The sequence below is a fragment of the Neoarius graeffei genome, chromosome 11, assembly GCF_027579695.1.
Source record: "Neoarius graeffei isolate fNeoGra1 chromosome 11, fNeoGra1.pri, whole genome shotgun sequence".
Taxonomy (NCBI): domain Eukaryota; kingdom Metazoa; phylum Chordata; class Actinopteri; order Siluriformes; family Ariidae; genus Neoarius; species Neoarius graeffei.
In genome coordinates, this window is record NC_083579.1 from 65,979,739 (window position 1) to 66,007,241 (window position 27,503).

Sequence of the window (27,503 nt, forward strand, 5' to 3'; positions counted from 1 at the left end):
CTGCCATATCTTTGTGCTGTATATGGTTGTGGTCACAACAGTACTGGTGACTGTGGCACGTTCTGATTTTTTAGAATTCCGTCCGTGATTCGGAAAGAGGGCGAGGAAACTCTGAGGCTTAGTACGGAGAGGAGACGAGCACGGCTGAACAACATCGGCAGGGCTGATCTAACAGAGGATAAAACCAAATCTCTCAGGTACAGTAAGATTCAAAAGCTTTCTCGATAATATCATGGAAGAATTTTATTTCGTGTTGCTAGAATTCTGCTATAAAATGAGCGTTCTCTTGTCGTCGTTCACTCGGTCGTTGTTATAATTTTAACACGTGTATTACCATTTCGCTTCCAGGAACGCCAGCAAAATTATACGATAGAAACAATCCACACTGGGCATCCAATCAGAAAATGGGCTGTGTTTCGTCCAAGACTTGATTCTTCGGCAGCCAAACCAGACAGAATGCGATATCTGGGCACTTGATGGTTGGTAGAAGCGTCTTATCTTCAGAAAAGTCTGACTTTATTCAATAATATAGGTCAAAACCAGAAATATATATCTTCTCTTTGTATCAACTCTTCGCTCGACCGTTCAAATCGTGGTAATACTGAGAAAATTCAGCACTGTTTACAGACACGCTTTCAGTGGCGGACAACCTAGTTGCTTTGTATATCCACCAACATGGCGGACGCTCTTGACGCAGCACGTTTTGATCACGTGGTTGCAAGTCATCTATTAGATTGGGGGAGCGCTGCAAAACAAACAAACAAACAAACAAACAAACAAACAAACAAACAAACCAGGAGTGCAGTTCTATTGTAAAAACTGTCCTAATTATTGTTCTAAAATAAATGCGAAGACTTAATTATGATTCTTTTAACTGTTTGTTCAGGTCCAAATGCTCTGTAATAGGAGCCACGGGGAGGGGTCCTGGAGGTGACCATCCTCATCCAGCAAACCCCCCTCCCAAAAAACCCCCAAACAAACAAACAACATTAAACTGCGGGGAAAAACTGAACACACACAGTACTGATGGAAATTTGGAAATAAATCATTATTTTTCCAATTTTGTTGGAGCTATGTCGTCAATTTCCGCACTGGAACACAGTTCAGGTCTCAAACAGACTTTGCATCTATCTGCGACTCCTTCGGCATTAGTACATTCAAACTGAATCATGTTTAAAGATGGGAGATGATCACTGATGGGCTCATGGTGAGTTATGCCCTTAGGAAACGTGCGTCCTCCGACACCTCGTTTTAAACAAATACACAACAGCAGACTCTTCTTTTTGAACCTGCATTTCAAAACAACCTTCCTTTCAATGCCTCTTCTTGTTGTTCCGTTATTTTATTTCATAGCCAGTGCTCTCCAGCAAGCATAACCCGTACATGCTCAACTGTCACACACTATCAGTGTTAAACAATGACATAAATAACAGCGCAAAATGCACAAAGAGTGGCTGACATGAGGAATATCGTTCAGCATTTCCTGTTTTTTTTATCATCAGGATGAAAGCGCAAATGCATCACAGTGATAAAAATACTCTTAGGTAGAATTTAGGAAGGAGATGTGAGGTTTGATAGTAGGCGAGCTGGTAGTCTCAGAAAGCTGGGGCATTTGTAATGATACTGGCCTCTTTTCTCTGCTCGCTGCATGTAGTTGTAAATAGCCAGCTTCCCCGGCTGTCTGACCTCGACATGCCCACTTCCAGAGATGCCAGCTTGGATAAGTAACACTGTCATGTTGGTTATTGTCAACTTTATGCTGATTGCTCTCCTCTATCTATGGGCTGTTTGGAGTAGAAGCAAGGTCAGATAAAGAACAGAAAGCTTAAGCGATGCATCTTATACAAGAACGATGTCTTAAAGTAACCGATTAAATTTTATAGAATAAAATGTTATTTTTTTTCTAGTTTAAAAAATATGAATATCATTACCATTCATGTAAAATAAAAATAGCTGTTTTAACTCCATAGATAATAAACGTAAAATATATATATATATATATATATATATATATATATATATATATATATATATGATTTGTCAGTAAAAATGGATAACAAGACAAGCTCTGAGGCGGTGAGTCTGAGTGAGAACGGGGCATGTTTCCTTTCTGTATTAAGGCAAAACGCTGCCATCAAACTGTCTCGACCTCTGCGTTTTTGACAAATTGGTTGTGAGGCTTTTACGACTGATGCACGGATCGCAAAAATCGTTTCTGCCAAGATTCCTCTATGACCTGCCCATGGGACATGACACGCTCCTCAATGCGCCGCTCTATCAAACCTGATCTTTCCAGGACAATGCAAATGATGACAAATTCCATCATCCTGCATTATGCGCTTTGCCGCTAATCTCCCTAATTCGAGAGTGCTCGGAGGGTTCTGCACTTTCAGCTGAGGGGCATGTTGTCTGACTGAATGATGCTGAAGCAGCAGCGTTTATCCCCTCGTTCAGACACAAACTCGCTGCCTCATCTCCAGTTCAATTACGAAAAGAAATAAACGGTCAGTCTAATATTCTAATCCTCAAGTCAGGGCAAAATCATTGAGAATGTCGTTTCTCTCTACCGTCTCCCTCCAGAGTGGAAAGGGAATTCCAAAAGACAGAACCGACTCCAAAGTGCTGGTGCAGGCTTTTTTTTTTTCCCCCCCCACCACACTCTCACAAAGACAGGAATTTAAATATCTACAGCATGACTAATGTTCCATCAGACGGACCGGTGGACGTTCTCAGAACCGTGAGGAAATCCTTCAGTATACTCAAGGTTACCCAGAACACACTGCTCACAGCATGAAGCCAACCTGCACAATAATATGCGTGAACGCAACGGAAGGCAGGAAAACGGTTCAAACAAAACACAGAGGAGATGTCCGCTTTAAAGCTGCTTGCAGTTCTGCATCGTTTCAAAAGATGGCAGTATGGCTGCATGAAAGAGACGCAGCAGCAGCAGCATCTGGTACGTTCTCTCAGCAGATACCAGATCATTCGAACCTTTACAAAATGGTTTTTGCCTACATAAAATCATTACAGCATGAATTAGTATTTATTCAAAATAAAAGTAATCTGGTCACTGGGGGTGGGTGATCTAATCATATTAGCAGTTAATGCTGACTTTTGCGAGGCTTCGTAAATCAGCAGCTTTCTTGTGTTCAACAATACAGAATGGGATTACGGCGTTATTTAAAATTCATGGACATGCATAAAAAGTTGTGTCTGGCTTGGACGTCGATTTAAAGAAAAAAAATTTAACCTCATAAATAAATAAATAAATAAATAAATAAATAAAAATATAATTCCCCCCCCCCATTTTTTTTTTATTTCTCCAGTACTACAATTAAAAAAAAAAACAAAACGTTATGGTTAATTACACATTAATTACCTATTTAGTTATTATATATGACTGAAATATATATATATATATATATATATATAAGTACATTTAAGTTTATTCGCCCGAATGTCAACAATGATGTTCCCATCACCGGGCACCTATATGAATAATAAATCTCTGTAAAATTTAACATTGTGCTCCTTAAGACGAGACATTGTCTATTACTCATCCACAACACTTTTATATCTGTAGAATGGGCTGAAATGACAATGGATAATGAAAAATGAATGGCCGAGGTTCAAAGTTACAACTCCAACGAAGCCCTCAATGAGAAATTAATGACAACACGAGTGGCCAAAAGTAAATGGAACATAAATGTTAATATCATTGAGCCATCAGTTTTAGCTACTGCCATTAAAAACTAACATCTCCTTAATAAATTAAGACAAAACTGCAATGCTCGGCCACTGTTGCATGAAGACCCAATGATCATGTTTCACTGAAGGCACTTACTGTCAGCCGCCACATAAAGGAATGGTGAGATTACAGCGTTTAAGGGAGCAGAGAAAATGGCCTAAAAATAGATTGCAAAGATAAAAGAGTCAAACGGCAACGGTACGAGACAGATTTCCTAATTCCAAAAGCACTATGGAGGCCAATCCACCTGTGTTTTGACCATTTGCTGGAGTAACCTTTCAAGTCTCACCCTATTTGTCCAACACTGAACTCGAGCCTCTCGCTCTCTGTGCATTTGCCCGTCTCTCGGTTATACAGTACCAGTCCAAAGTTAGGACACGCCTCCTCGTTCATAGGGTTTTTCTGTATTTGGACTTTTTTCTACATTGTGCCTCGTCAAAGTGCAAGGTCGTGCCTTCTTAATGTGTCTGAGATCAGATAGTAAACAGTAAATAATAAACATACAGTAAATATCCCTGTTCCACAACTGTAGTAATCCGTATTATGTCAAGAACTGCTGGACTACGTAAAAAGAAACGACATCCGTCATTACTTTAAGACATGAAGTGTCTTTTAATTAATACAAATAAAGAAAAACACTGAATTAGAAGGTGTGTCCAAACGTTTGACTGGTACTGTACGTTTTGTCGGTTTGGACTTCCTGCCACTGAAAACGCACAGTGACGTATGGGAAAAGATGTCCTCGTTTCCATAGTAACAGATGGTCATAGGAGTCCTCTTTTAAATAGTGATTGGATTGGAGAGTGCTTGCTGATTTTCATGTGTCATCCATCCATCCATCGACCCACCTATCCATCTATCGATTCATCCATCCATCCGTCCGTCTGTCCGTCCATCCATTCCTCCATCCCACTTGAATGTAAATATCCTCTGGCTAAAACACGTCTTCAAAATTGCACTTGTCTTCTGAAACCCTGAATATGAAAATTTGTCACTGGCCTGTGATGGGTGGAACCTGTTTTGCAATGGCACTGCCATGCATCTCGCTTTAGATGTGTGTTACCGCCGTGTGACAGTCCTCCGAGACCTGTCAACTGAGCGGAAGTGTAAACACATTCATCCACATTAAAGCCTCCATTACTGCCACGGAATTTTAAATGCACAAATCAATCTGTCTGTGTATATTCCGAGCCGAGCGTTTTACTGATGAAAACAGTATTTAGAGAGGTACAGCGCTGAAGGGGAGTGGAGAGGGCATATGCTTGAGAGAGCGCACCTGAAAGGAAAACATACTCTCCGTCAGGTTCAGAGGTGACTGATGGTCACTGTCCTGACACACTCCAATGTGTGTGTGCACACGCGCGTATGAACCAAGATAGTCAAGTACCTATATAATACATGAAGAGGTGCTCAGAGGCAATTAGGCTGAGTTGTCAAGGTAGTTCCTTTAATGAAGGTGTGCAAGTCGGTAGTGGGCGATCTTCTCTTTCAGGTCTGGTCCTTCCTGTGTCCATAGCTACTGTAATACCAGGCCTATCGATGGCATGTGTGGGAAGCAATTTTTTTTTTTTTTAAGAAGAAGAAGTCTTTATTTGTCACATGCACACTCGAGCACAGTGAAATTCCTCCTCTGCATTTAACCCATCTGAAGCAGTGAACACACACAAGCGAGCAATGAGCACACGCACATACTCAAGGGCACTTCAGTCCAAGGCTGCCCCATGTTAACCTAACCTGCATGTCTTTGGACTGTGGGGGAAACCGGAGCACCCGGAGAAAACCCACGCAGACACGGGGAGAACATGCAAACTCTAAACAGAAAAGTCAGCTGCTGGGCTTGAACCCAGGACCTAACCACTACACCACCGTGCCGCCCCATTTTTGCTCCATTTTTCATCATGCAAGATTCATCTTGGGGCTAAAATTAACACATTTTCAGAATAATTTAAACTCAACCAAAACTTATTTCTGCACGTTGATCCAATTTTTATATATTTTTTGCATGTAACGCAGCTGATGATTTCACATGACTCTTCCATTGAGATTCACCTTCAGGGGTGTCACAGGAGTGCATACATAATTACCCCTCCTCTGAAACTAGAGTCCACTGCCCTGCTACAAAACCTACCAGCATCCACGCACTAACACTAACGCATATCACAACCTGGTTAAGCGTAAAAATGGATTTTTCAAACATTAACTGTACAGTCTTTGATAGTACATTAGCTTGCTATGGCTGCCAATACTGAAACCCAAAATCCAAACAAATACAGCTCCTCCATTCTGCGTTCCCTCCAAAGCCACACCCAAAATGCACATGACCAGACTAGAATGCCTGAAAGCAAGACAATTATTTCTGGATTGACATGTAACATGATTGACATGTAAGGAGAGCACCTCCATGATTGATCGGATGTTGCTTGTCCTGGGGTGTTGAACAGACCGAAGATTTATCTCGAGGCAGAAACTTTACCGAAGCTGTTGGAATGCAAAGAAAACCTTGTGGGAATAATGCACTCTGCATTCGGAATTCACTTATTTCATCTTTAATCTGCTCACAATTACAAAAAAAAAAAAAAACATCCATGCACTCAGGTCTGTATATGTTGCATTCATTCATTTTTTAAATGAAAAAAATATACAATAAAACAATAAATAATGCCAAAAGATCTCCATTTTTGCACAATTTTTCATGATGTAAGATTCATCTTGGGGCTAAATTTAACAAATTTTCAGAATAATTTAAATCACCCAAAATGTATTTCTGTACGTTGATCCAATTTTTATTTATATATATATGCGGCACGGTGGTGTAGTGGTTAGCGCTGTCACCTCACAGCAAGAAGGTCCGGGTTCGAGCCCCGTGGCCGGCGAGGACCTTTCTGTGTGGAGTTTGCATGTTCTCCCCGTGTCCGCGTGGGTTTCCTCCGGGTGCTCCGGTTTCCCCCACAGTCCAAAGACATGTAGGTTAGGTTAACCGGTGACTCTAAATTGACCGTAGGTGTGAATGTGAGTGTGAATGGTTGTCTGTGTCTATGTGTCAGCCCTGTGATGACCTGGCGACTTGTCCAGGGTGTACCCCGCCTTTCGCCCGTAGTCAGCTGGGATAGGCTCCAGCTTGCCTGCGACCCTGTAGAACAGGATAAAGCAGCTAGAGATAATGAGATGAGATGAGAAATGAACAAGAGTCATCAGGAGATGACGTATTCCTCACTCCCCCTGGCCCCCCACATGAAACCCTACTCCAAATTTTCCAAAGTTGAATTGGTTGCCGTGGAAATACGGAAAAAATAAAAATCACAGAAATCCCAAAAATGTCAAAAGGCACAACTCCTCTAGTCACTTAACATAAGCGTCAGGTTTTGCGGAAAAAAAAAAAAATCCCTGATAGTTTTTGAGTTATGCTCCGGAAACTAAAATGTTTACAGACAGACAGAGCGATAGCTATATCAACCCCCCACCCCCCGCGTTATATGCCGGGGGGGATAAAAATGGACTCAGCATAAATACACCCACACATACTATAGGGTTAAGCCTACAGGACTAAGTCTGATTATCTGATCACAGTTCAAGGAGAAACAGAGATGATCAGACGTCCTCACTGGGCTGCCTGGATGAAGACAAGAGCAGCTTCAAGTGCTGTCGTAGAGCATATACACCTCTCCGTCTGAGTGGATCAGACCTTCAGTCTGACTCGGGTGAGTCAGTCGGTGTGCTCGATCCCGGTGGTCAAGTTAATGGAGTCCGAATCCAGGCCCAGAGGCAGGAAGGGGCGGTGATGGGTGTGTATTTCCATTCCTTAGGCTACTGTCCCACTGCATTCCACTCGGTTACAACTTCTTAAAGTGTCAGCGAGTGTGACTGATGAGCTCGGCTGTATTTTTGGGTGAAGGGTGACTAAGGAATATGAACATGATGCTCTTAGAAAATCCCATACACTTGATGAATAAGGGGACGTTTGTGACTAGTGATGTTCATGTACTGTCAAAACACAGACCTGTCCTACTCAATCTAAACTAACAACATGGAAAGTGAAGGGCTCCATACTACTGATCAACTGCATGCATAGAGGACAGACAAGAGTAGCTGTAGCTCTTGTCAGGCTTGCAGTACTCAGGTCCAGGACTCGGACTCGAGTCCGACTCGTGCGCTAATTTTAAGGACTTGTGACTCGACTTGGACTTGAGCGCTGATGACTCAGTCTTGGACTCAGACGTTAACTGCATTCGGACTCGTACGCTGGAGACGAGGACTTGGATTTTCTCTTTATTTTTTGTAACATGCCATAATAATTTGGCATAAGATATTTATATCGACATTAATTTTTAATATTAATTTCATGGAAGTGTATCACACCTGCGTTCCTTGGCGCGTGCATCAGATAGACGCGCCAAGCATCGCGTAAACGACCCCCACCTTCACAGGATTAAGGCGCAATCAGCGCACCTATATAAAACCTATGAAAACACACTTACTTTGCGAAGTATTGAGTTGCATCGCTGACACATTACCGAGCCTTATTTCCTTGTTTGGTTTCCTGATTTCCTGTTTCTCGTCTTTGATTCTGCTGAGTCTACGATAGCCTGTTTGTGCCTCGCTCGACCTATTGCCCGTTTCACTGCAACCCACTCGCTCGACCCACTGTTTTACGATTTTGCCTGCCGTTCTGGATTGTTTACCTTCTTCACTTGTATTAATAAACACACCTTCTGCACTTACATCCGTCTCCCAACCATCTCTGACAGAATACTTCGCACTCCCTGACAAAGAGAAGCACATTCACCTGGTCATACATCATGTTTAGGAACAAACTAATGCTAATGGCGCTAAAACAGCCACCATCAAATGCTTGGTTGGAGTCTTGTTCTCGGACTCGACTCAGATCAGTAGTGGACTCGACTCGAAATGGATTTGAACACTGAGGACTCGAGGCTCGGACTCGAGGTTTAGTGACTTGACTACAACACTGGCTCTTGTATCCACTATAGTACATCTGTAATTAAAAAAAAAAAGCTCCCATTTCCTCAACCCAACACCATGACTGTTTCCCCCCTCCTCCTTCAGCAGCGATGGTTTGTTCTTTTATCTGAGCTGATAGCATCCTTGCATTGTTTCGTCTTGATCGCTGAAGAGCCAGCCTACTGTTCTAGCCTCCAGCAGTTCATATTATTGGTGCATTATTTCACGCATGCCTGCCTCTTTTATCAACTGCTTCTGAAGTAATGTTAATAGACTAGAAAATTGAGACATTTATGAAGTATAGGCCATGTTTATGAAAAAATCCATAAAATCCGACAGAGATGAGGTGAGATAAAAGCACTGTTTTAATAGATTATGTCTACAGGAGATCGTCAGGGGCTGACGAGCGCCTCCTCTGGGATTGCTTACTTTTATGGGATTAATTTTTCTGTATGAAAAATGAAGGTAAAATGTCTTAATTAATCTGTGCACACCACATTTGTTAGAACCCTGTTAGAACCCTCTGGACCTGCTGAGGCTTCAGATGTTTTGTTGTTTGGCAAATTTCTTTGAGGATGTGGATGTGCTTCAAGTGTGGTTTTGAAGGGACAAACTAGAGTATTCCCACTGAAGATTACCTGAACCCTTAGATAAGATCTCTACACTCAGAGTCTCATGGGCTTTCACACTGCCACTACACAATGGGATTGCACACAAGCCCTTAGCACAGCTTGCGTTGTTCACCCGTCTCTGTAAATGGAGACGGATTTCATCAGCCCTATCCAGTTTATTCGTTTCTACTGTACGGATTTTTGAGTTGTTGTACTTTTCAAGGCTGTTGAACATGACCCCTGAACTTCCTAACAAGCAGGTCAGAGAGCCCACCTCATTGTTTTAATACGCTTAACCCCCATAAGGAGATTATTCAAATTGTATCACCGCAGAGGCCACTTCCTGCCTTTGACACTAATTGCCGACGTCAGATCCACTGTTCCTGACTGTGCAGCGGTCCACTTTGACACTTTCCAAAATCCAATGCAAATCCAATTGTTGGTCCACATGAGGTTTGTGTAGAATAAGCTGTCACTCCTAATGGAGAAGGAGAGCGCACGTATTCCCCAAACAGGGACTAGCGCAGCTCCGTCTCCTCCTAGCCTTTAAATTGGATTAGTAAATAGAATTTCAAGGGTCCAGTCCCTTGGTATGGCATTCATCATGATTTTCACTCTGCTACGTTTCAGCAGCTGCACCTCCAGCACAAACCTGCTTTTGTTTGTTCCTAAATTGATAAGATGCTGAAGAAATTTGAGTTCGTAGATTGAGTTCATGATGAGGTTCCAGAGACCAACAAGCAATAGATTTTAATGGTGTTCCTCGGTGGGCAATTTGGGACTCATGCTGTTAACTAAGACTTTGGTTAATGAAGGGTCAACTCGAACCATCTGCCAACATACAAGCTTAATCATGTGTTATGAGGGAAAATTGATTTTTTTTTTTTTAAACACAGAAAAATTCTGCTCGTGCATTGTTGATCAAACAGCGCAACAATATTACCATGGATGTGTTCAGTCATATAAGGCCTTGATGATATGTGAAATCTTTAGCAGTATCGTCTCATACACACACACACTACCAGTCAAAAGTTTGGACACACCTTCGAATGCAATGATTTTTCTTTATTTTTATTAATTAAAAGACACTTCATGTCTTAAAGTAATGATGGATGTCGTTTCTCTTTACTTAGTTGAGCGGTTCTTGACATAATATGGATTACTACAGTTGTGGAATAAGGCTATTTAATTTGCGCTAGCAGCACTGGCACAAGTTGTTCCTCTCACTCAGGATCTTTCTTATTCTTCTTATTATTATTCTCCTAACATTTTTAGGATACTATTTCTCCCTCAGTTTTCAACCAATCACCAAATTTCACATGAAGAATACCTTTGGGCTTAATTACATCGCTATGACTTTTGGTGGTGATCTGGATCGCTGATCCGGAATCAATTTTCATGATTTTTTTCAATTTTTTTTTTTTTTGGTTCAGGGCGACAGGGCACAACTTTTCCTCACTAAGTGTCATTCTCTATCTCTTACCGTTACGGATCTATAGGGTATGGTGACCAGACGTCCTGGTTTGTGACAGCTGGTGCAAATTACTATGACTTTAGTCACACCCTGTGTCCGAAATCACTCACTACTCACTATATCGTGGACTATATAGTGAGTTCGCCATTTTGTAATGCTGTCCGAATGTACAGTGAGAATTATTACACCCTGTATAGTGGACTCATAGTATTTCACAACGCATTGTGAAAAGTTGTGTACAACCGATGGTCACTAACCAAGCAATATATACCATCATGCATTGCGGTCGCGCTGAAAGAAAAAAAAAAGGTGTGTTGGGGTGAACGGACGGAGAAAGAAACGCATTATAAACGGACATTCAAGTACAATTAAAAATAGTAAGAGAATAGAAAAAAGCTAAAATAGAATAAGAGAGATAAAATGCAAGAATAAAAGTTAGAATGCAGAGCGAGGAATTAATCAAAAGCCTCAAATTTGATTGAATAAAAGGCCGTGGCAAAGAAGAATATTCAGCCTTGATTTAAAAAGAACTGAAAGATGCAGGTACTTTGTATTGATTAATGTAGGAAATACGCTCAGTATAATATGGATTTATCACAAAAATACATGAGTGTATTTATTATTTTGAAAACCCACCAGCCGACTGATCTGGTATGTTTTAACTGTGCGACAGTAATGACGTGAATAATGGCGCAGCGGAGTAGTGTCCGAAAGTGTTTTTTTTTCTTTTCTTTTTTTCATTTTACCAATGAGCTTGCTATATAGTCCTCTATAAAGTAATTCCCTATATAGTGAGTAGGGAGTAGTGAATGAGTGAGTGATTTCGGACACAGGGACAGTCTATCTAGTTTACCATTTGATCTCAAACATATTAAGAAGGCAAGAAATTGCACTAATTAACTTTTGACGAGGCACCTGTTAACCGAAAAGCATTCCAGGTGACGACCTCATGAAGCTGGTTAAGATAATGCCGATAGTGTGCAAAGCGTCATCAAGGTAAACGCTGGCTACTTTGAAGACTAATGCCGCTTTCCACTACCAACGCGGCTGAGTTGGGCTGAGCCGTGCTGAGTTGGGCTGAGTCGAGCTGAGTGGGGCTGTTGGAGTTGCATTTTGACTACAACCGCGCTGAACCGTGCTGGCTGGAAGTGGGTGGACAGATTGGGTGGAGTTAGCGAAAGTGGGTGGACGTCACGTGATGTCGTTAGGCGGCGCAAACAGTGACATCAGTGACCTTTTAAGCGGTAGTCTCACGACCCGGATAGTAAACAATAAACATGGAGGACATGGAGTCGTTAGTGTTGCTGGTCTTGGTGCTGTGGCTTGTTGTCACCGACAACGCCAACAGATACTGGCAAGAGCGTATAGATGAGGCGAGGTGCATAAGGCTTCAGAAATTCTCGTAATTCGTAATTCTTCTTCTTCCGGGTTTACGGTGTTTACAGATCCCAGCGTGCTCGCGGGGCGTGTGTGGGCGTGTGAGGACACTCCTCCTCACCAATCAGTGCACAGGGGAGTGTCTCCTCACGCCCCTAGCCCCACTTGGCTCGGTTCGGCTCGCTTCAGCCCCACTCCAAAACCGTGCGAGTTTTGGGGGCTGAGCAGGGCTGAAGCGAGCCGAGTCGTGCTGCTCTGAGGTAGTCGAAACGCGAGCCGTGTCGGGCTGAAGTGAGCTGAAGCGAGCTGAAAAAGGGTAGTGGAAAAGGGCCATAAGATATGAAACATATTTTGTTGTTTTAAATACTTTTTTGTTTACAACATAATTCCATATCTGCTCCAGATGTTGCTTCATAGTTCTGATGTCTTCATTATTGTTCTCCAATGTACAAAATAGTCAAAATACACAAAAACCTATGAATGACCCATGAGTTGTGTCCAAACTTTTGACTGGAACTGTATTAAATGTTACAAACTCCTTACAGATTAGTGAAATTAGTCAAAACTCTTCAACTGCTTTGTTAATGGTACCTCAGCAAAACATACACACTGGCTCTAAAATAAACCAAATTATGAGCATTAACGACCAACTAGCTGGAAGAACCGACCCGTGAGCTATATCACAAAGCAGAACGGTGACGATAATAAAATCATGTCATGCACTCAAAATCTCTCATTAACATTATCATCATTATAATGCAAAATGTGACCTGAAACGAGAACCTAATCAACAGTATAACTGATAGCAAAAAGCATAAACAAACAGCAGATTCGTTTTTTTGTTCCGCCTCGGAGTTGTCACCTAAACGATCGCAAAACATATTGAGAGCCTCGAGCAATACAAAATAGCAACATAAAGGTTAACTGATTCCGTAAATCAAAGCCGATAAGAACCTGTCACGTGGCCGAACACGACCATACTCCGAGCAATCAGGATAAAGGTTCAGCACAAATCGCAAATATCTACGGCACAACACACATCATACTGCCTCTCTTATGAAAGTGGTGTGCCATTACATCCATTGCTCGAGGCTTAGTATTCAGAAGAATACTCCTCCTAACTAAAAATGATCTCCACAACAGAGGACAGTGCCATGGACATTCATATTAAAGCCAATTAGTGCAAACTCTTAATAACCTTTTAAAATTATGCAATTAAAAAAAAAAAAAGAAAGAAAAGTCTTTCTTTGGCCTATGAAATATCTTAACGTGACAGCACAATGGAGAAAATATGACATTTTCAGGGAAATAATTACAATGCTGAAAAGCACTCAAGCTAAGCTAAGCTATTCTCCTTTCCTTTAAATGGGATTTAACAATTAATCACTAATTATTTCTGGGCAGAAGGGGAGGGCTGCGTGTGCAATTCCCTCAGCGACTCCGCAGCATAAAAGCTGTCTGTAAAAAAAAAAAAAACCTGCTTGCACCATCAGCACCAAAACACTCTTTCTCATTAAGACTGCGACATGGGGGGCATCGCATCTGCATGGGCACAGCAAGGGGGTAATTGTATCAATATGGGAAACTGTCTACTGCATTAGGACATTGTTAATATAGTTTTCCAATTTAGCAAATGTAACACGGAGCATCGGATGTTAGCCGCGACGGGGTGCAGAATGCACATTTACCCATGATTGAACTGTTGAATCGCTCGATTATGCTAGCTGTCTGTGATCGCAACAGAAATGAACCGATGAGAAAGAAGATAAGACACTTTACAGTGCTCTGCCACAGTGGTCAATGTGTGTATACGAATTCGGTAAAGGTTTACAGTAATGAAGCCCGAAACCACTGATAACATTAGGGTCCTTCTTGTGTGGCTTTATTATGGGCCAACGCTGACCGTGTCATTAGCGTGTGTGTGAGAAACCGGATCTGGTTGTGGGGGAGAAAGTGGTGCGTATGTTCTCACTCATGGGAGAATGTTGAGGAGAGATGAAGGCTGCGGCGATGAGATGGACACTTGTGTTGTTGACAGTAACTTGACAAGTTTAATCCTGTTCCCTGAACGGGTAAACAGTAGTGCCAGTCATGCGTGCAACCACACTTGCACTTTCTGCATCAGCCTTTGGAGCTCCATTAACTATTTGGGTTCTGCAGCAAGGGCAAGGTCAAATAAAGCCTCGCACACGATATGGCAAAGCTCATATTAGACAACAAATGGAGCACACACACAGGAAAACAAACACAAACAGTTCAGATTATGTTGGGACTAAATGTGCTTTGAACCATATTTCTCCACTATACAGTGGTGCTTGAAAGTTTGTGAACCCTTTAGAATTTTCCATACTGTATTTCTGCGTAAATGTGACCTAAAACATCATCAGATTTTCACACAAGTCCTAAAAGTAGATAAAGAGAACCCAGTTAAACAAATGAGACAAAAATTATTATACTTGATCATTTATTTATTGAGGAAAATGATCCAATATTACATATCTGTGAGTGGCAAAAGTATGTGAACCTCTAGGATTAGCAGTTAATTTGAAGGTGAAATTAGAGTCAGGTGTTTTCAATCAATGGGATGACAATCAGGTGTGAGTGGGCACCCTGTTTTATTTAAAGAACGGGGATCTATCAAAGTCTGATCTTCACAACACATGTTTGTGGAAGCGGATCATGGCACGAACAAAGGAGATTTCTGAGGACCTCAGAAAAATCCTTGTTGATGCTCATGAGGCTGGAAAAAAGTTACAAAACCATCTCTAAAGAGTTTGGACTCCACCAAGCCACAGTCAGACAGATTGTGTACAAATGGAGGAAATTCAAGACCATTGTTACCCTCTCCAGGAGTGGTTGACCAACAAAGATTACTCCAAGAGCAAGGCGTGTAATAGTTGGTGAGGTCACAAAGGACCCCAGGGTAACTTCGCAGCAACTGAAGGCCTCTCTCACATTGGACAATGTTAATGTTCATGAGTCCAACATCAGGAGAACACTGAACAACAATAGTGTGCATGGCAGGGTTGCAAGGAGAAAGCCACTGCTCTCCAAAAAGAACGTTGCTGCTTGTCTGCAGTTTGCTAAAGATCACGTGGACAAGCCAGAAGGCTACTGGAAAAATGTTTTGTGGACGGATGAGACCAAAATAGAACTTTTTGGTTTAAATGAGAAGCTTTATGTTTGGAGAAAGGGAAACACTACATTCCAGCATAAGAACCTTATCCCATCTGTGAAACATGGTGATGGTAGTATCATGGTTTGGGCCTGTTTTGCAGCATCTGGGCCAGGACGGCTTGCCATCATTGATGGAACAATGAATTCTGAATTATACCAGCCAATTCTAAAGGAAAATGTCAGGACATCTGTCCATGAACTGAATCTCAAGAGAAGGTGGGTCATGCAGCAAGACAATGACCCTAAGCACACAAGTTGTTTTACCAAAGAATGGTTAAAGAAGAATCAAGTTAATGTTTTGGAATGGCCAAGTCAAAGTCCTGACCTTAATCCAATCGAAATGTTGTGGAAGGACCTGAAGCGAGCAGTTCAGGTGAGGAAACCCACCAACAGCCCAGAGTTGAAGCTGTTCTGTACGGAGGAATGGGCTAAAATTCCTCCCAGCTGGTGTGCAGGACTGATCAACAGTTACCGGAAACGTTTAGTTGCAGTTATTGCTGCACAAAGGGGTCACACCAGATACTGAAAGCAAAGGTTCACATACTTTTGCCACTCACAGATATGTAATATTGGATCATTTTCCTCAATAAATAAATGACCAGTTTAATATTTTTGTCTCATTTGTTTAACTGCGTTCTCTTTATCTACTTTTAGGACTTGTGTGAAAATCTGATAATGTTTTAGGTCATATTTATGCAGAAATATAGAAGACTCTAAAGGGTTCACAAACTTTCAAGCACCACTGTACACATGTATGTTTCCCATGTTCTTACTAGCTTACCAGGCTCTCAAGGGGTCAGGTCCAGCATACCTACAGAGTCTGTTCCACCCCAACACACCAGCCAGATCCCTACGCTCCACTACTACTGGTCACCTGGCCCCTACCTCCTCTCCGCTCCTGCCCAGCCCGCTCAAGACTGCTGTCTATCCTGGTTCCCTGTTGGTGGAATGATCTTTCCATTGAGGTGAGAACTGCTGACTTCCTGACCACCTTCAAGCGCAGACTGAAGACTCACCTCTTCAGACTGCACCTCTTCCCTTCTTCCCTGCCCACTGTGTAACTGCGTTTTGGTCCAGACCAACCCAAGCTGTGTATGGTCTAGCCTGGGGTTAGCTGTTTTGAGTTCTTTATTTAGTTATACTTTGTATGGTTGGTTTGTTTCCTTGGCTGTTTGAGTATTGGTATTTCAACAGCATATTACACTCGATATTCCTGGCACTTGTTCAGTTGGCACTAGAACTTTCTTGTCGAGAAGTTCAGCACGTTGTGTACCTGAATTTTGCACTCGTTGTACGTCACTCTGGATAAGCGCATCTGCTAAATGCCACGTAACGTAATGTAATGTACTGGTACATTTACCAGTTATTCCACGAAATCAAGTCGTACATGAGCTGATAACCGACGAGGTGCATAGCACCGAGTTGGCTATAAGCCATGTACGACAAGATTGAGTGGAATAACTGTTTTATTCTATCCACATTCACTGGATTTTGAGAAACAGAGCATTTTTATTTTATGCAAATTTGATAGATAAAAACTTTATACAAAACATCCAACAAAATCATTTCCGCTTAAAATGTAAACAAACCGGCGAAATGACAGTAGCAATTTGTGAAAAATGTGATAATTCTTGAAAAAAAAGATACATTCATACCATCAAATACCTTTATTCGATATTTTGTTGCTTTTTTGTATTTTTTGGGGTTTTGTTTTCGAGTAGAGTTTTATTTCATCCTCGGTTGATTCAGCAATACGCGCCGCCATTTTTTTTTATCTACTCACAGTATATTAGCTGATAGCCTAGTAGTAGAGTAGTCAATCAGAGCACGCGATTGCTCATATCCAGTGAATGTGGATAGAATAATTTACAATATACTCTACAACTGAATCTGTTTAAATGCTTCAAATACCCATCTCTGTATTCGGGTTTGAGCCAGGAGTGGGCGTGGCCTAAACAAGTTTCCAGGTCTGATTGGAAAAAAATCATTTTCTAATCACAAAATACACTCACAATGAGTACCCGTGCTCTCAAGGAAGGTGGTCGCATTTCTCTCCCTCTCCTCTCCCTTATCTTCCCTGCTTTGCTCCTCTCATCTCGTCTGTCTCCTGTCTATACTTTTGAGAGACTCTCTCCGCACTGCTCTCCAAACTAATAATCATGGAATTGATAAATTGGTCTCTCAACACAACTGACACAATTTTCTCTACGAGAAGCCTGGGTTCGGGGGAACCGGCCTGTTCTGCCGGAACGTTCGCAGCTGGCTACATGATGGACGCGTGGGAGAAGAGGCGGGTCGTGTGCCTGGCGGTTCTTTCTGTGGAGGACATTGAAGACATCTACCTATTTGGAACCATGATTACAGGTCTTTTGCTGATTGGATTAGGCATCGCCCTGGTTTATTGAGGAAATCAGAAAACGGTGACAGCTGTCCAGAGCCCCATAAAGCTGCCCGACATGATTGAAGCGGTGGGCAGAGCTGTCGGCACTCAGACTGTGGCTATTCAGAACTTGAACCGCAACATGGATAACATCATGGAGAAGCTTTTGGCTTTGCAAAGGAAAATGGATTGATTCAGAGACCAGAATGGACAAACAGAGTAGTTGTGTAAAAGAATGCATCTACTCGCCCCAAGACCAAACAATCCCAATCTTATCTGCTTTCGGCCCCCTCAGACAGCACTGGCCTCGGTCAAGGCCGTTGCTGGAACAACAACTCCCCCTGAAGATCACTGCAGTGAGATGCTCTTGCATTCCTTCCCCCACTTCCCACGGTCGCCGCTTTTTACCCCCAGTGTGACAAGCAGGTGCACGACCAGCGCCGTTATGGCTGCAGGAACGGACGGCTGCTTGCTTGCGCTGGGTTACCCCCCCCAATCACAGCAATTTTGACAGTGGAATGATTGTTGGTGCCAGACGGGCTGGTTTGTGTATTTTTATAACTGCTGATCTCATGGGATTTTCATGCACAGCAGTCTCTAGAGTTTATTCAGGATGGTGCAATAAAGAAAAAACATCCGGTAAGCAGCAGTTCTGCAGATGAAAAAATGCCTTGTTGATGAGAGAAGTCAACGGAGAATGTTCAGACTGGTTCAAGCCAACAGAAAATCTACAGTAACTCACATAACCACTCTGTACAACTGTGTTGAGCAAAAAAGCATGTCAGAATGCGCAATACGTCGAAACTTGAGGCGGATTTGCTACAACAGCAGAAGACCACATTGGGTTCCACTTCTGTCAGCAAAGAACAGAAAGCTGAGACTGCAGTGAACACAGGCTCAACCTGCCCCAACCTACCTTGTGTTAACAGTCCAGGCTGGTGGGGGTGGTGTAATGATGTGGGGAATGTTCTTTTGGCACACTTTGGGCCTGTTAATAGCAATCAAATCATCAATTGAATGCCACAACTTGTTTGAGTAAATGTTGCTGACCGTGTGCATCCCACAATTGCATGGCCACAATTTAACCATCTTCTAATAGTTACTTCCTGCATGATAATGCACCATGTCATGAAGCAAAAGTCATCTCTCAAACTGGTTTCCTGAACACGACAATGGGTTCAGTGTTCTTCAGTGGCCTTCCCAGTCACCAGATCTGAATCCAGTAGAACACATTTTGGATGTGGTAGAATGGGAGACTTGCAGCATGAAAGTGCACCTGAGAAATCTGCTGGAATTGCTGAATGCAATCATGTCAACATGGACCAGAGTCTCAAAGGAATGTTCCAACATTCTTGTGGAATCCATGAGGCTGTTTTGAGAGCAAAAGGTACCCAGTATTAGTATAGTGTTCCTAATAAATAAATAAATAGTGTTTGGTGAGTGTATATAACAACAAACTAATCGCTGCTCAGAGTGCATCATCGTGAAACGTACTCAAAGGAAATCACTATCTACCCCTCTTCAACATGCAGGAGCTCACTGATACCGACTAGGCTCATGTTGCCGTGATTGACCAGGGAGAGAGTAATACTATCCCTCCCACCCAGCAAGCATAGCCATTTCTGCTGGCTAGATTTCCAGCCACGGATGGCTGTCGCATCAAGATTTGAACTCGCAATCTCAAGATTATATGGAACGCGTTTCTGAACGTACAAGTTACACCACAGAGATCGCTCAGAATGATGCCACCAATTATTACTGAAAACTAAAGCAACAGACAGGCTTGTAGTACTCGAGTCCAGGACTCGGACTTGAATCCGACTCGTGCCCTAATTTTAAGGACTCGTGACTTGACTTGGACTTGAGCACTAGGGTGCATCAGTTGCCCCCTAAAAATGAAAAGTTCCTCCGATCATGATGCATTTTTGTTTTTATGTTTCTTTTGGTAAGAAAACACACTGGGTGAAATATTTTGACAAAATTCAAAAGTTTAATGGTGGCACCAGGAGCTCAAATTTATGGAAAAAGCTGCTATTTTATGACTTTTATGACAAAATTTCGATCACTTTTCATGAAACATTATGGCACCTTATAGAGTATACCAAACATCTTAGATACACATTTTTAGTACATATTCTAAATATATTATCAAGCACAGTTTGAGTTTTAGCTGTTCATTGAATCATTGTTCAACTACTTTTAAACAATACAAATGTATTATGAATCACATTAATGCTTCTCAATCCCTTGCAAAGGTTCTTAACATGATCTCTGGCTCACAAGAAATCAATAAATGGAGTCCAACATTGTGATTCAAACCTTACGCGAAAACATAAAATAAGCGTTTTTGGCAAAAAATGAACCTCATGGTGCCACCATTAGACTTTTGAATATGGTCAAAAAATGTTACAGGATGTCTTTATTGGTGAAAAGGAACACCCGAACAAAAATGCATCAGATTTTATGAAAGTGAGGGCAACTGATGCACCCTATTGAGCACTGATGACTCGTTCTTGGACTCATGCATTAACTGCATTCAGACTCGTAAACTGGAGACGAGGACTTGGAGTTTTTCTTTATTTTTTGTAACATGCCATAATCATTTGGCATAAGATATTTATATCTACATTAATTTTTGTACTAATGTTGAATGCACATTCACCTGTTCATACATCATTTTCAGGAACAAACTAACGTTAATGGCGCAAAAATCCCTGGAGAGGACGGCCCTGGGATTGTCTGCTTTGCTTATACAGACTTCTCGTGCAGTGGGGAAAAAATGCACTGCTGTGTGTTCCATATGTAGAAGAACTATCGAGGAGACGACGGGGACAACCTCGAACTTCAATCGTCATTTGGCGAGACTCCACCCAGAGACGGAAGTGACACGCTATGTTCATTGCCCTGTTGAGAGCGGGGCTTGCTTGGTGAGTGATGAACTAGCTAGTGTTAACCCTCTCTCATGTTATTTGCCCTGTTGATAGTGGGCGGGGCTTGCTGAGCGATGAACAAACTTTTTATCCGTAGCCTCTTAACTAAAATGGAGCAGTCGAGCAAGAACGTTAGTCCAACACAGTAGCAGAGACGCTTTCACACAAAGGCAGCAACAGCCACCATCAAATGGTGCGATCGGAGTCTTGTTCTCGGACTTGACTTGGCTCAATAGTGGACTCGACTCGGAATTTTCTTTAATGGCTTGGACTTGATTCGGATTTGAACACTGGGGACTTGAGACTGGATTCGGACTCGAGGTTTAGTGACTCAACGACAACACTGGCAGCAGAGCAGATCAAACTTTCCTGCCACTAATGAAAGCAACAGACATGCTGTTGCGCTCAATCTACAGTCAGCACACATATGGAACACACAGAAGATGAAGGCGAGGGAAAATCTGCTGCTCAAGCTTGGGTCTGGAGCTCAAGCATAACAATCAATCAGTGGACAAATTAAACAAAAAAAGAAAAGTTTGCATCCTATTTGTATCTGCATTTGTATTCGTTAAGAACATGTTATCTGTTCAACCCAAACAACGTATTCGGTTCCCTCCCCATCTTGAGTGAATCATTACAATAACATAACTGTGTAGGTACAGCACATCTCTGCAACTACGTCTCCCATAACTCCGTCAGTTCCTGCCCCGGACAATATCCACCTCATCTCATCTTTCACTGCGCCACGATTAGGTAGTGTACAAACTGTAAATCGTGATGAAAGCTCGCCTATAAATTGGGCGGGCTGAACAAATTTCACTCTTTCTGACCAATTCACTGTTGGTATTAAAGAGATACTACTAATTAGCTGCAGGCAGAAATGAAGAGACAAAGGAACAAACACGCGTTGTTGTCCAGACCACTGACCATGGTTAAAAGTACCTCAGTCATGTTGTTTCGCTTTTGTTGTGTTTGAAACTGGTTAACGTTATTACTACACCGTAATAACGCAAATTAGGAAGATTAGAGGCGAGCGGTTCCCTCTAATGCCCCTTTTCCACCAAAGCAGTTCCAGGGCTGGTTCGGGGCCAGTGCTTAATTTGGAACCGGGTTTTCTGTTTCCACTGACAAAGAACTGGCTCTGGGGCCAGAAAAACCGGTTCCAGGCTACCACCAACTCTCTGCTGGGCCAGAGGAAAGAACCGCTTACGTCAGCGGGGGTGGGGGGTGGGGGGGTGGGGGGGTGGAGTTGTTAAGACCAACAACAATAACAAGACCGCGAAAGATCGCCATTTTTAAGCGACAAGAAGCAGCAGCTGTACAAACGCGAAGTCATCCATTATTATTATTATTGTTGCTGCTGCTGCTGCTTCTTCCGTGTTGTTTTTGCTTCGATATTCGCGCCAAGGTTTATGCAAATGTAGTGACGTAACACGTATACAGCGACGTAACTGACGCATACAGCGACGTAATGACGTGGCTTCCCTTAGCACCCCGAGCTATGGAAAAGCAAACTGGTTCTTAGCTGGCTCGCAAGTTGAACGAGTTGTGAACCAGCACCAGCACTGGCCTCGAACCAGCCCTGGAACTGATTTGGTGGAAAAGGGGTATCAGTCTTCAGCCAATGAACATTTGACCAAGGACCCTCTGGATCAACGAGATCCCACTCGGGAAGGACTTCTGCAACATAGCAGATCTGCATTAAACTGAACTGAAGCTGTGCTCCGCACTCTACACAGAAACGGAGGATCATCGACGAACTCCTTCAGCCGCCATGCAAGAGCAGTCCCAAGTAAGGCTGGCATTTGGGCAACGTTAGTCTTAGCTTGATTAGTTTATGTGAAAAATGCCACTTAAACCTAAGGTTGTTTCAAGTGTGCGCACAATAATCACATAGCTTTGGTCTGATCATATGTTATTGTATTTCACAGTTTTACTCTGGTAGATGGATTTTGCATGCCCTATCTCTTTTTACCTCTCTCTAACACCCTCTTATGCCGCTTTTCCACTACAAACGCGGCTGAGTCGGGCTGAGCCGTGCCGTGCTGAGTCGGGCTGAGCGGGGCTGTTGGAGTTGCATTTCTACTACAACCGCGCTGAACCGTGCTGGCTGGAAGTGGGTGGACACATTGGGTGGAGTTAGCGAAAGTGGGTGGACGTCAGGTGATGTCGTTAGGTGGCGCAAACAGTGACATCAGTGATCTTTTAAGCGGTAGTCTCACGACCCGGATAGTAAACAACAAACATGGAGGACATGGAGTCGTTAGTGTTGCTGGTCTTGGTACTGTGGCTTGTTGTCACCGACAATGCCAACAGATACTGGCAAGAGCGTATAGATGAGGTGAGGCGCATAAGGCTTCATAATTCTCGTAATTCGTAATTCTCCTTCTTCCGGGTTTACGGTGTTTACAGATCCCAGCGTGCTCGCGGGGCGTGTGTGGGCATGTGAGGACACTCCTCCTCACCAATCAGTGCACAGGGGAGTGTCTGCTCACGCCCCCAGCCTCACTCAGCTCGGTTTGGCTCGCTTCAGCCCCACTCCAAAACCGTGCGAGTTTTGGGGGCTAAGCAGGGCTGAAGCGAGCTGAGTCGTGCTGTTCTTAGATAGTCGAAACGCGAGCCGTGTCGGGCTGAAGTGAGCTGAAGCGAGCTGAAGTGAGCTGAAAAAGGGTAGTGGAAAAGGACCATTACCGTACCACGCACCATTGTACACACACCTCAGCATTCAGACTTCAGTAAACTTTGGGGTGATTAGGTCATTGGATAACTAAGCTAGTCCTTTGTTAAAATCCTTTGTCTAATCAATCACACAGAGCGCCTACAGTCCCCTCCCCTACCTTTAGCGAACATTCCACTCATTGGCATATACCTTTTGCGCGTGCTTCACTCAAACTCTCGTCTCCTCCCTCTCCTCCTCTCTCTCCCTTCCTCCTACTTTCATACAGTGTGCAGCCACACCATTGTACATGCCCAGACGCTCATTCTCTCACTTACAAACAAACAGACATCATCTACCACTTAGCATACAACCCTTTGTTAACCATTAGCCTGCAAGCAAGCAAACACACACACACACACACACACACACACACACACACACACACACACACACAATATTACTACCTCATATCACCATTTTGTGCCTTGATTGTTAAATTGTTGCTGTCATTTGAATAAATGAAGGGGTGTTCACACGGCACATATTTACATCGATGCTGCACCGATGTATTTTGTTGCGATATATCTTACACCGGTGTAAATTTTGTGGAGCGTTCACACGTCACAAACCTGCTTACTAGAGAGAAGCGTGTTAGCACCGGTGCAGCCCCACTTGGGGTCACACAGCAGTTTTTGCGACCGTGCTATACGATAGTAATAATGCGGAAATTAAATATGCGCATGCGTGAAAATGTACTTCCTTTTCCCGGTTGTCATGGCATCACCAAGCGCCGGGAAAACAACGTGGATGAAGACACCAGTGTTGCTAGATACTGCTTACGTTTTCCAGCCCAAAATATGTTCAAATCCGCCAAAATGCACTTAAAACCGCCCAATCTGGCAACACTGGAAGACACGCAGTTCTGTTGTTGTTGATATTCGCCATTTTGGAAGCGCAAAATGCCAGGATGCAAATTATGCAATGCCTGTATGTAATCAACTCTCCTCACGCGGAGCGAGTCTACCCCTGTAGCATTCAGACGTCCCATTTTATATCGGTGCTGCCCCGCAAACTAGCATTTACTCCGGAGTAAATTTCTTCAACCACCTCCCGAGCAGGGTTAGATTTGCACCGGTTTAAGCAGCTTTCAGGGGCTACACCGGTATAACTTTGTACCATGTGAACGCTCTACCGGGGCAGCCCCGGTGCTACACCGGAGTAAAAGTTGCCGTGTGAACACCCCTTGAGATATTTACAAGAAACTGTGTCTTGTCTGTTTTGCTGCAGTATTACTTGAAGCTATCCTCTGCCATTGGAGAATTCACATTGCCTTCACTGATTTAGTGTATCACGAGAGTAATTCATTCATTAATTTAACAATTAATAGAAATATTGATTAATAAAATTAAGAAACTGATATTTTATGAGACCGACTGTTTGAGACTGATTTAATAACACAATTGCACCTACAAGTGTATCTACGGCAAAGTCAATCCTTCTTCCTCTTTGAGTCTGGGTAGATCATGAGGAGCTTAATGAACATGCAGTTAGCAGGGTCTTACCTGCACAGCCTGGCTGTAGGGCCCGATGTTCGCCGGCGCCCAATGAGACACACTCTGCACGTGCAGCGTGTCTCTGTGCGGGAAGCACCCCTCTTCAGGAGCCACAGACCAGTGGTGAAGCAGCACATCCATCTGCAAGAGCTGACCCACGGGCAGCCGAGCCTGAACACACACCCTGCAGAAGAGGACAGAACTAGGATTAATAGACAGTTGGATGGACAGATAGACACTTTATTGACTGAGAAGTGAAATAGTCTTGTTATAGGATGCAAAATGTCAGCACCAACATTTTATTAGCAGACGCTAATAAAGTGTAAACTCTAAACTCCAGGATCAAGTGAAATCAGCTTTACCTGGCTGGAGGGCAATGGCTGAAGAAAGTACGGTACACTGCGTTCACTTTCCCAAAGTCCTCCATGTTTCTCACATACAAGTGAACCAACACAGTGTGCTTCAGCTGCCACCCCGTCTCCTGTAATTCACCTACAAACAAACACACACATCCTAATAACTTATCATCATTCATTCATTCAGGGACGGATCCAGACTGACGCACATGCATCGGTCAGAAATATATGTGCACCACTTGGCATCGGTTACGGGGCATTTGTTTACTTTACCGCTAGCTGGCTACACGGGCTATAGCCACGCTCAACCAACAGACCAATGATTCAGGATCCGACCATCTGTGGTAAACGGTGATGCTTATCTGATCTAATTATCTGTATTCTCACCATGCTTTATATAGCGTGACCTGAGACAAAGAATCTAGGTCAAACCAAAAGTTTCAGTTAAAGTGTTGCTCTATGAAATAAACACGTTTAACAATTTCAGACTACAGTTATCGACAGTGCATAATTATCGAGACCTTTTCAGATTTACCAATAAAAAACAATTTTACAAAGGTGAGTTTCGGTTACAACAGTTATTATTGGTTAATTAATCAACCAGAAGACCCCCTCGCCCTTTGAGCTTGCCGTCTGATGACACAGCTCGTTACCTGAGATGGAATTTTTTTTAGCATGATCAGCAATTTGAGAAAAACCTGGACGTTATCATCACAGGCAAGCACGGTGGAAAGATCATGGACATGTTTTTACTTGGCAAATTCACTGATATTTCATGATCTTGTCGAAACCTACTTTGTTTCTTACTCTTTCATTTGACAGTCGCCATTTTGTATCTAAACACGTGTTCGAGAAGTCACGCGAGGTGTCGATAATCACTGGTGTCCACCATTATTGACACCCGGTGGAATTAAGTGACATTTACAACTGCTATGGATCGATCTTTGTGTAACATCGTTAAAGTAGATGAAGTACTTAAAAAAATAAAAGTGCTGTGATTTATAATAATTTTTTTTTCTGATTCATAACAGAATGGAATGTTTATAGAGTATTTGGAATCCTATTGCAATAAATAGAATTAGAGCAGAATTAAATTCCGAGCATGTAAAAAATTACATGCTTGAAATATTCATGGCGGCACGGTGGTGTAGTGGTTAGCGCTGTCGCCTCACAGCAAGAAGGTCCGGGTTCGAGCCCCGTGGCCGGCGAGGGCCTTTCTGTGCGGAGTTTGCATGTTTTCCCCGTGTCCCCGTGGGTTTCCTCCGGGTGCTCCGGTTTCCTCCACAGTCCAAAGACATGCAGGTTAGGTTAACTGGTGACTCTAAATTGACCGTAGGTGTGAATGTGAGTGTGAATGGTTGTCTGTGTCTAAGTGTCAGCCCTGTGATGACCTGGCGACTTGTCCAGGGTGTACCCCGCCTTTCGCCCGTAGTCCGCTGGGATAGGCTCCAGCTTGCCTGCGACCCTGTAGAACAGGATAAAGCGGCTAGAGATAATGAGATGAAATATTCATTTTCCTATTCCATTCAGAAAATATATATTTCTGCAGTTTGTTGTAAATATCTACCACATATTACAATATCAGTAGACATTTTATATTTTGGTTGGAGGAATGACATGCGACCTTTGACCTGGATTTTCATGCGGTTACAATGTCAATCGCCTGACATTTATTGGTAAACAACAACGAATGATTAACAAAATGTGATCTACAAAAATAATTAGAAAGTGGAACAAAAAGATTTCCTGACGCAGGTTAAACATCAGTTCATTTGTTTACAAACATTAGAATTACTTCCTCATTTACGTAAACACCGGCATCCATATACGGTATTTATATAAAAGATATTTTGTACTAAATATAAGTCTATGTAAAACACATTTTAAATAAAAACTATGTTTTGTTAACTTAATACCACATACCGATTATCATCCGGATGTCGATAATTGTGGAACGGTGTCGATAACTGTGAACAAAGGTGTCGATAATTGTGGAATGGTGTCACGTGATTTGATACGCTAAGTAATCGGGAATCAACTCTCTTTTTTTTTTTCCAGTGGAAGTTTGAGTAATTATTCATGCACAATGTACGTACTAAAAGTTTCTACTTTTGCAATGGCCCAAAGATCGTTAAGGTGTCGATAATTGTAACCGCCGCTCTACTTGAAGTTTTGCGCATGCGCACTGGCTTCGTGTGTCTGCCCGCATGCCGGTTGGTAAAGACGGACTGGCTTAAATATTTCATGGAGTTATTAGAAAGTATATGTACATATGTTCC

At 42.7% G+C, this 27,503-nt stretch overlaps 1 protein-coding gene across 3 annotated transcripts in view; it reads right to left on the bottom strand.

Moving 5' to 3' along the window:
• The window catches only part of dph6 (diphthamine biosynthesis 6), a 206,038-nt gene that overhangs the window by 54,523 nt on the left and 124,012 nt on the right, over nucleotides 1-27,503 (bottom strand). For all 3 annotated transcript variants that reach the window (XM_060934602.1, XM_060934603.1, XM_060934601.1), the window contains 2 exons: nucleotides 25,231-25,360; nucleotides 24,878-25,052 (listed from right to left, as the gene is read on the bottom strand). In XM_060934602.1, coding sequence (XP_060790585.1) covers nucleotides 24,878-25,052; nucleotides 25,231-25,360 — 305 coding nt within the window. The remainder of the gene's footprint in view (nucleotides 1-24,877; nucleotides 25,053-25,230; nucleotides 25,361-27,503) is intronic.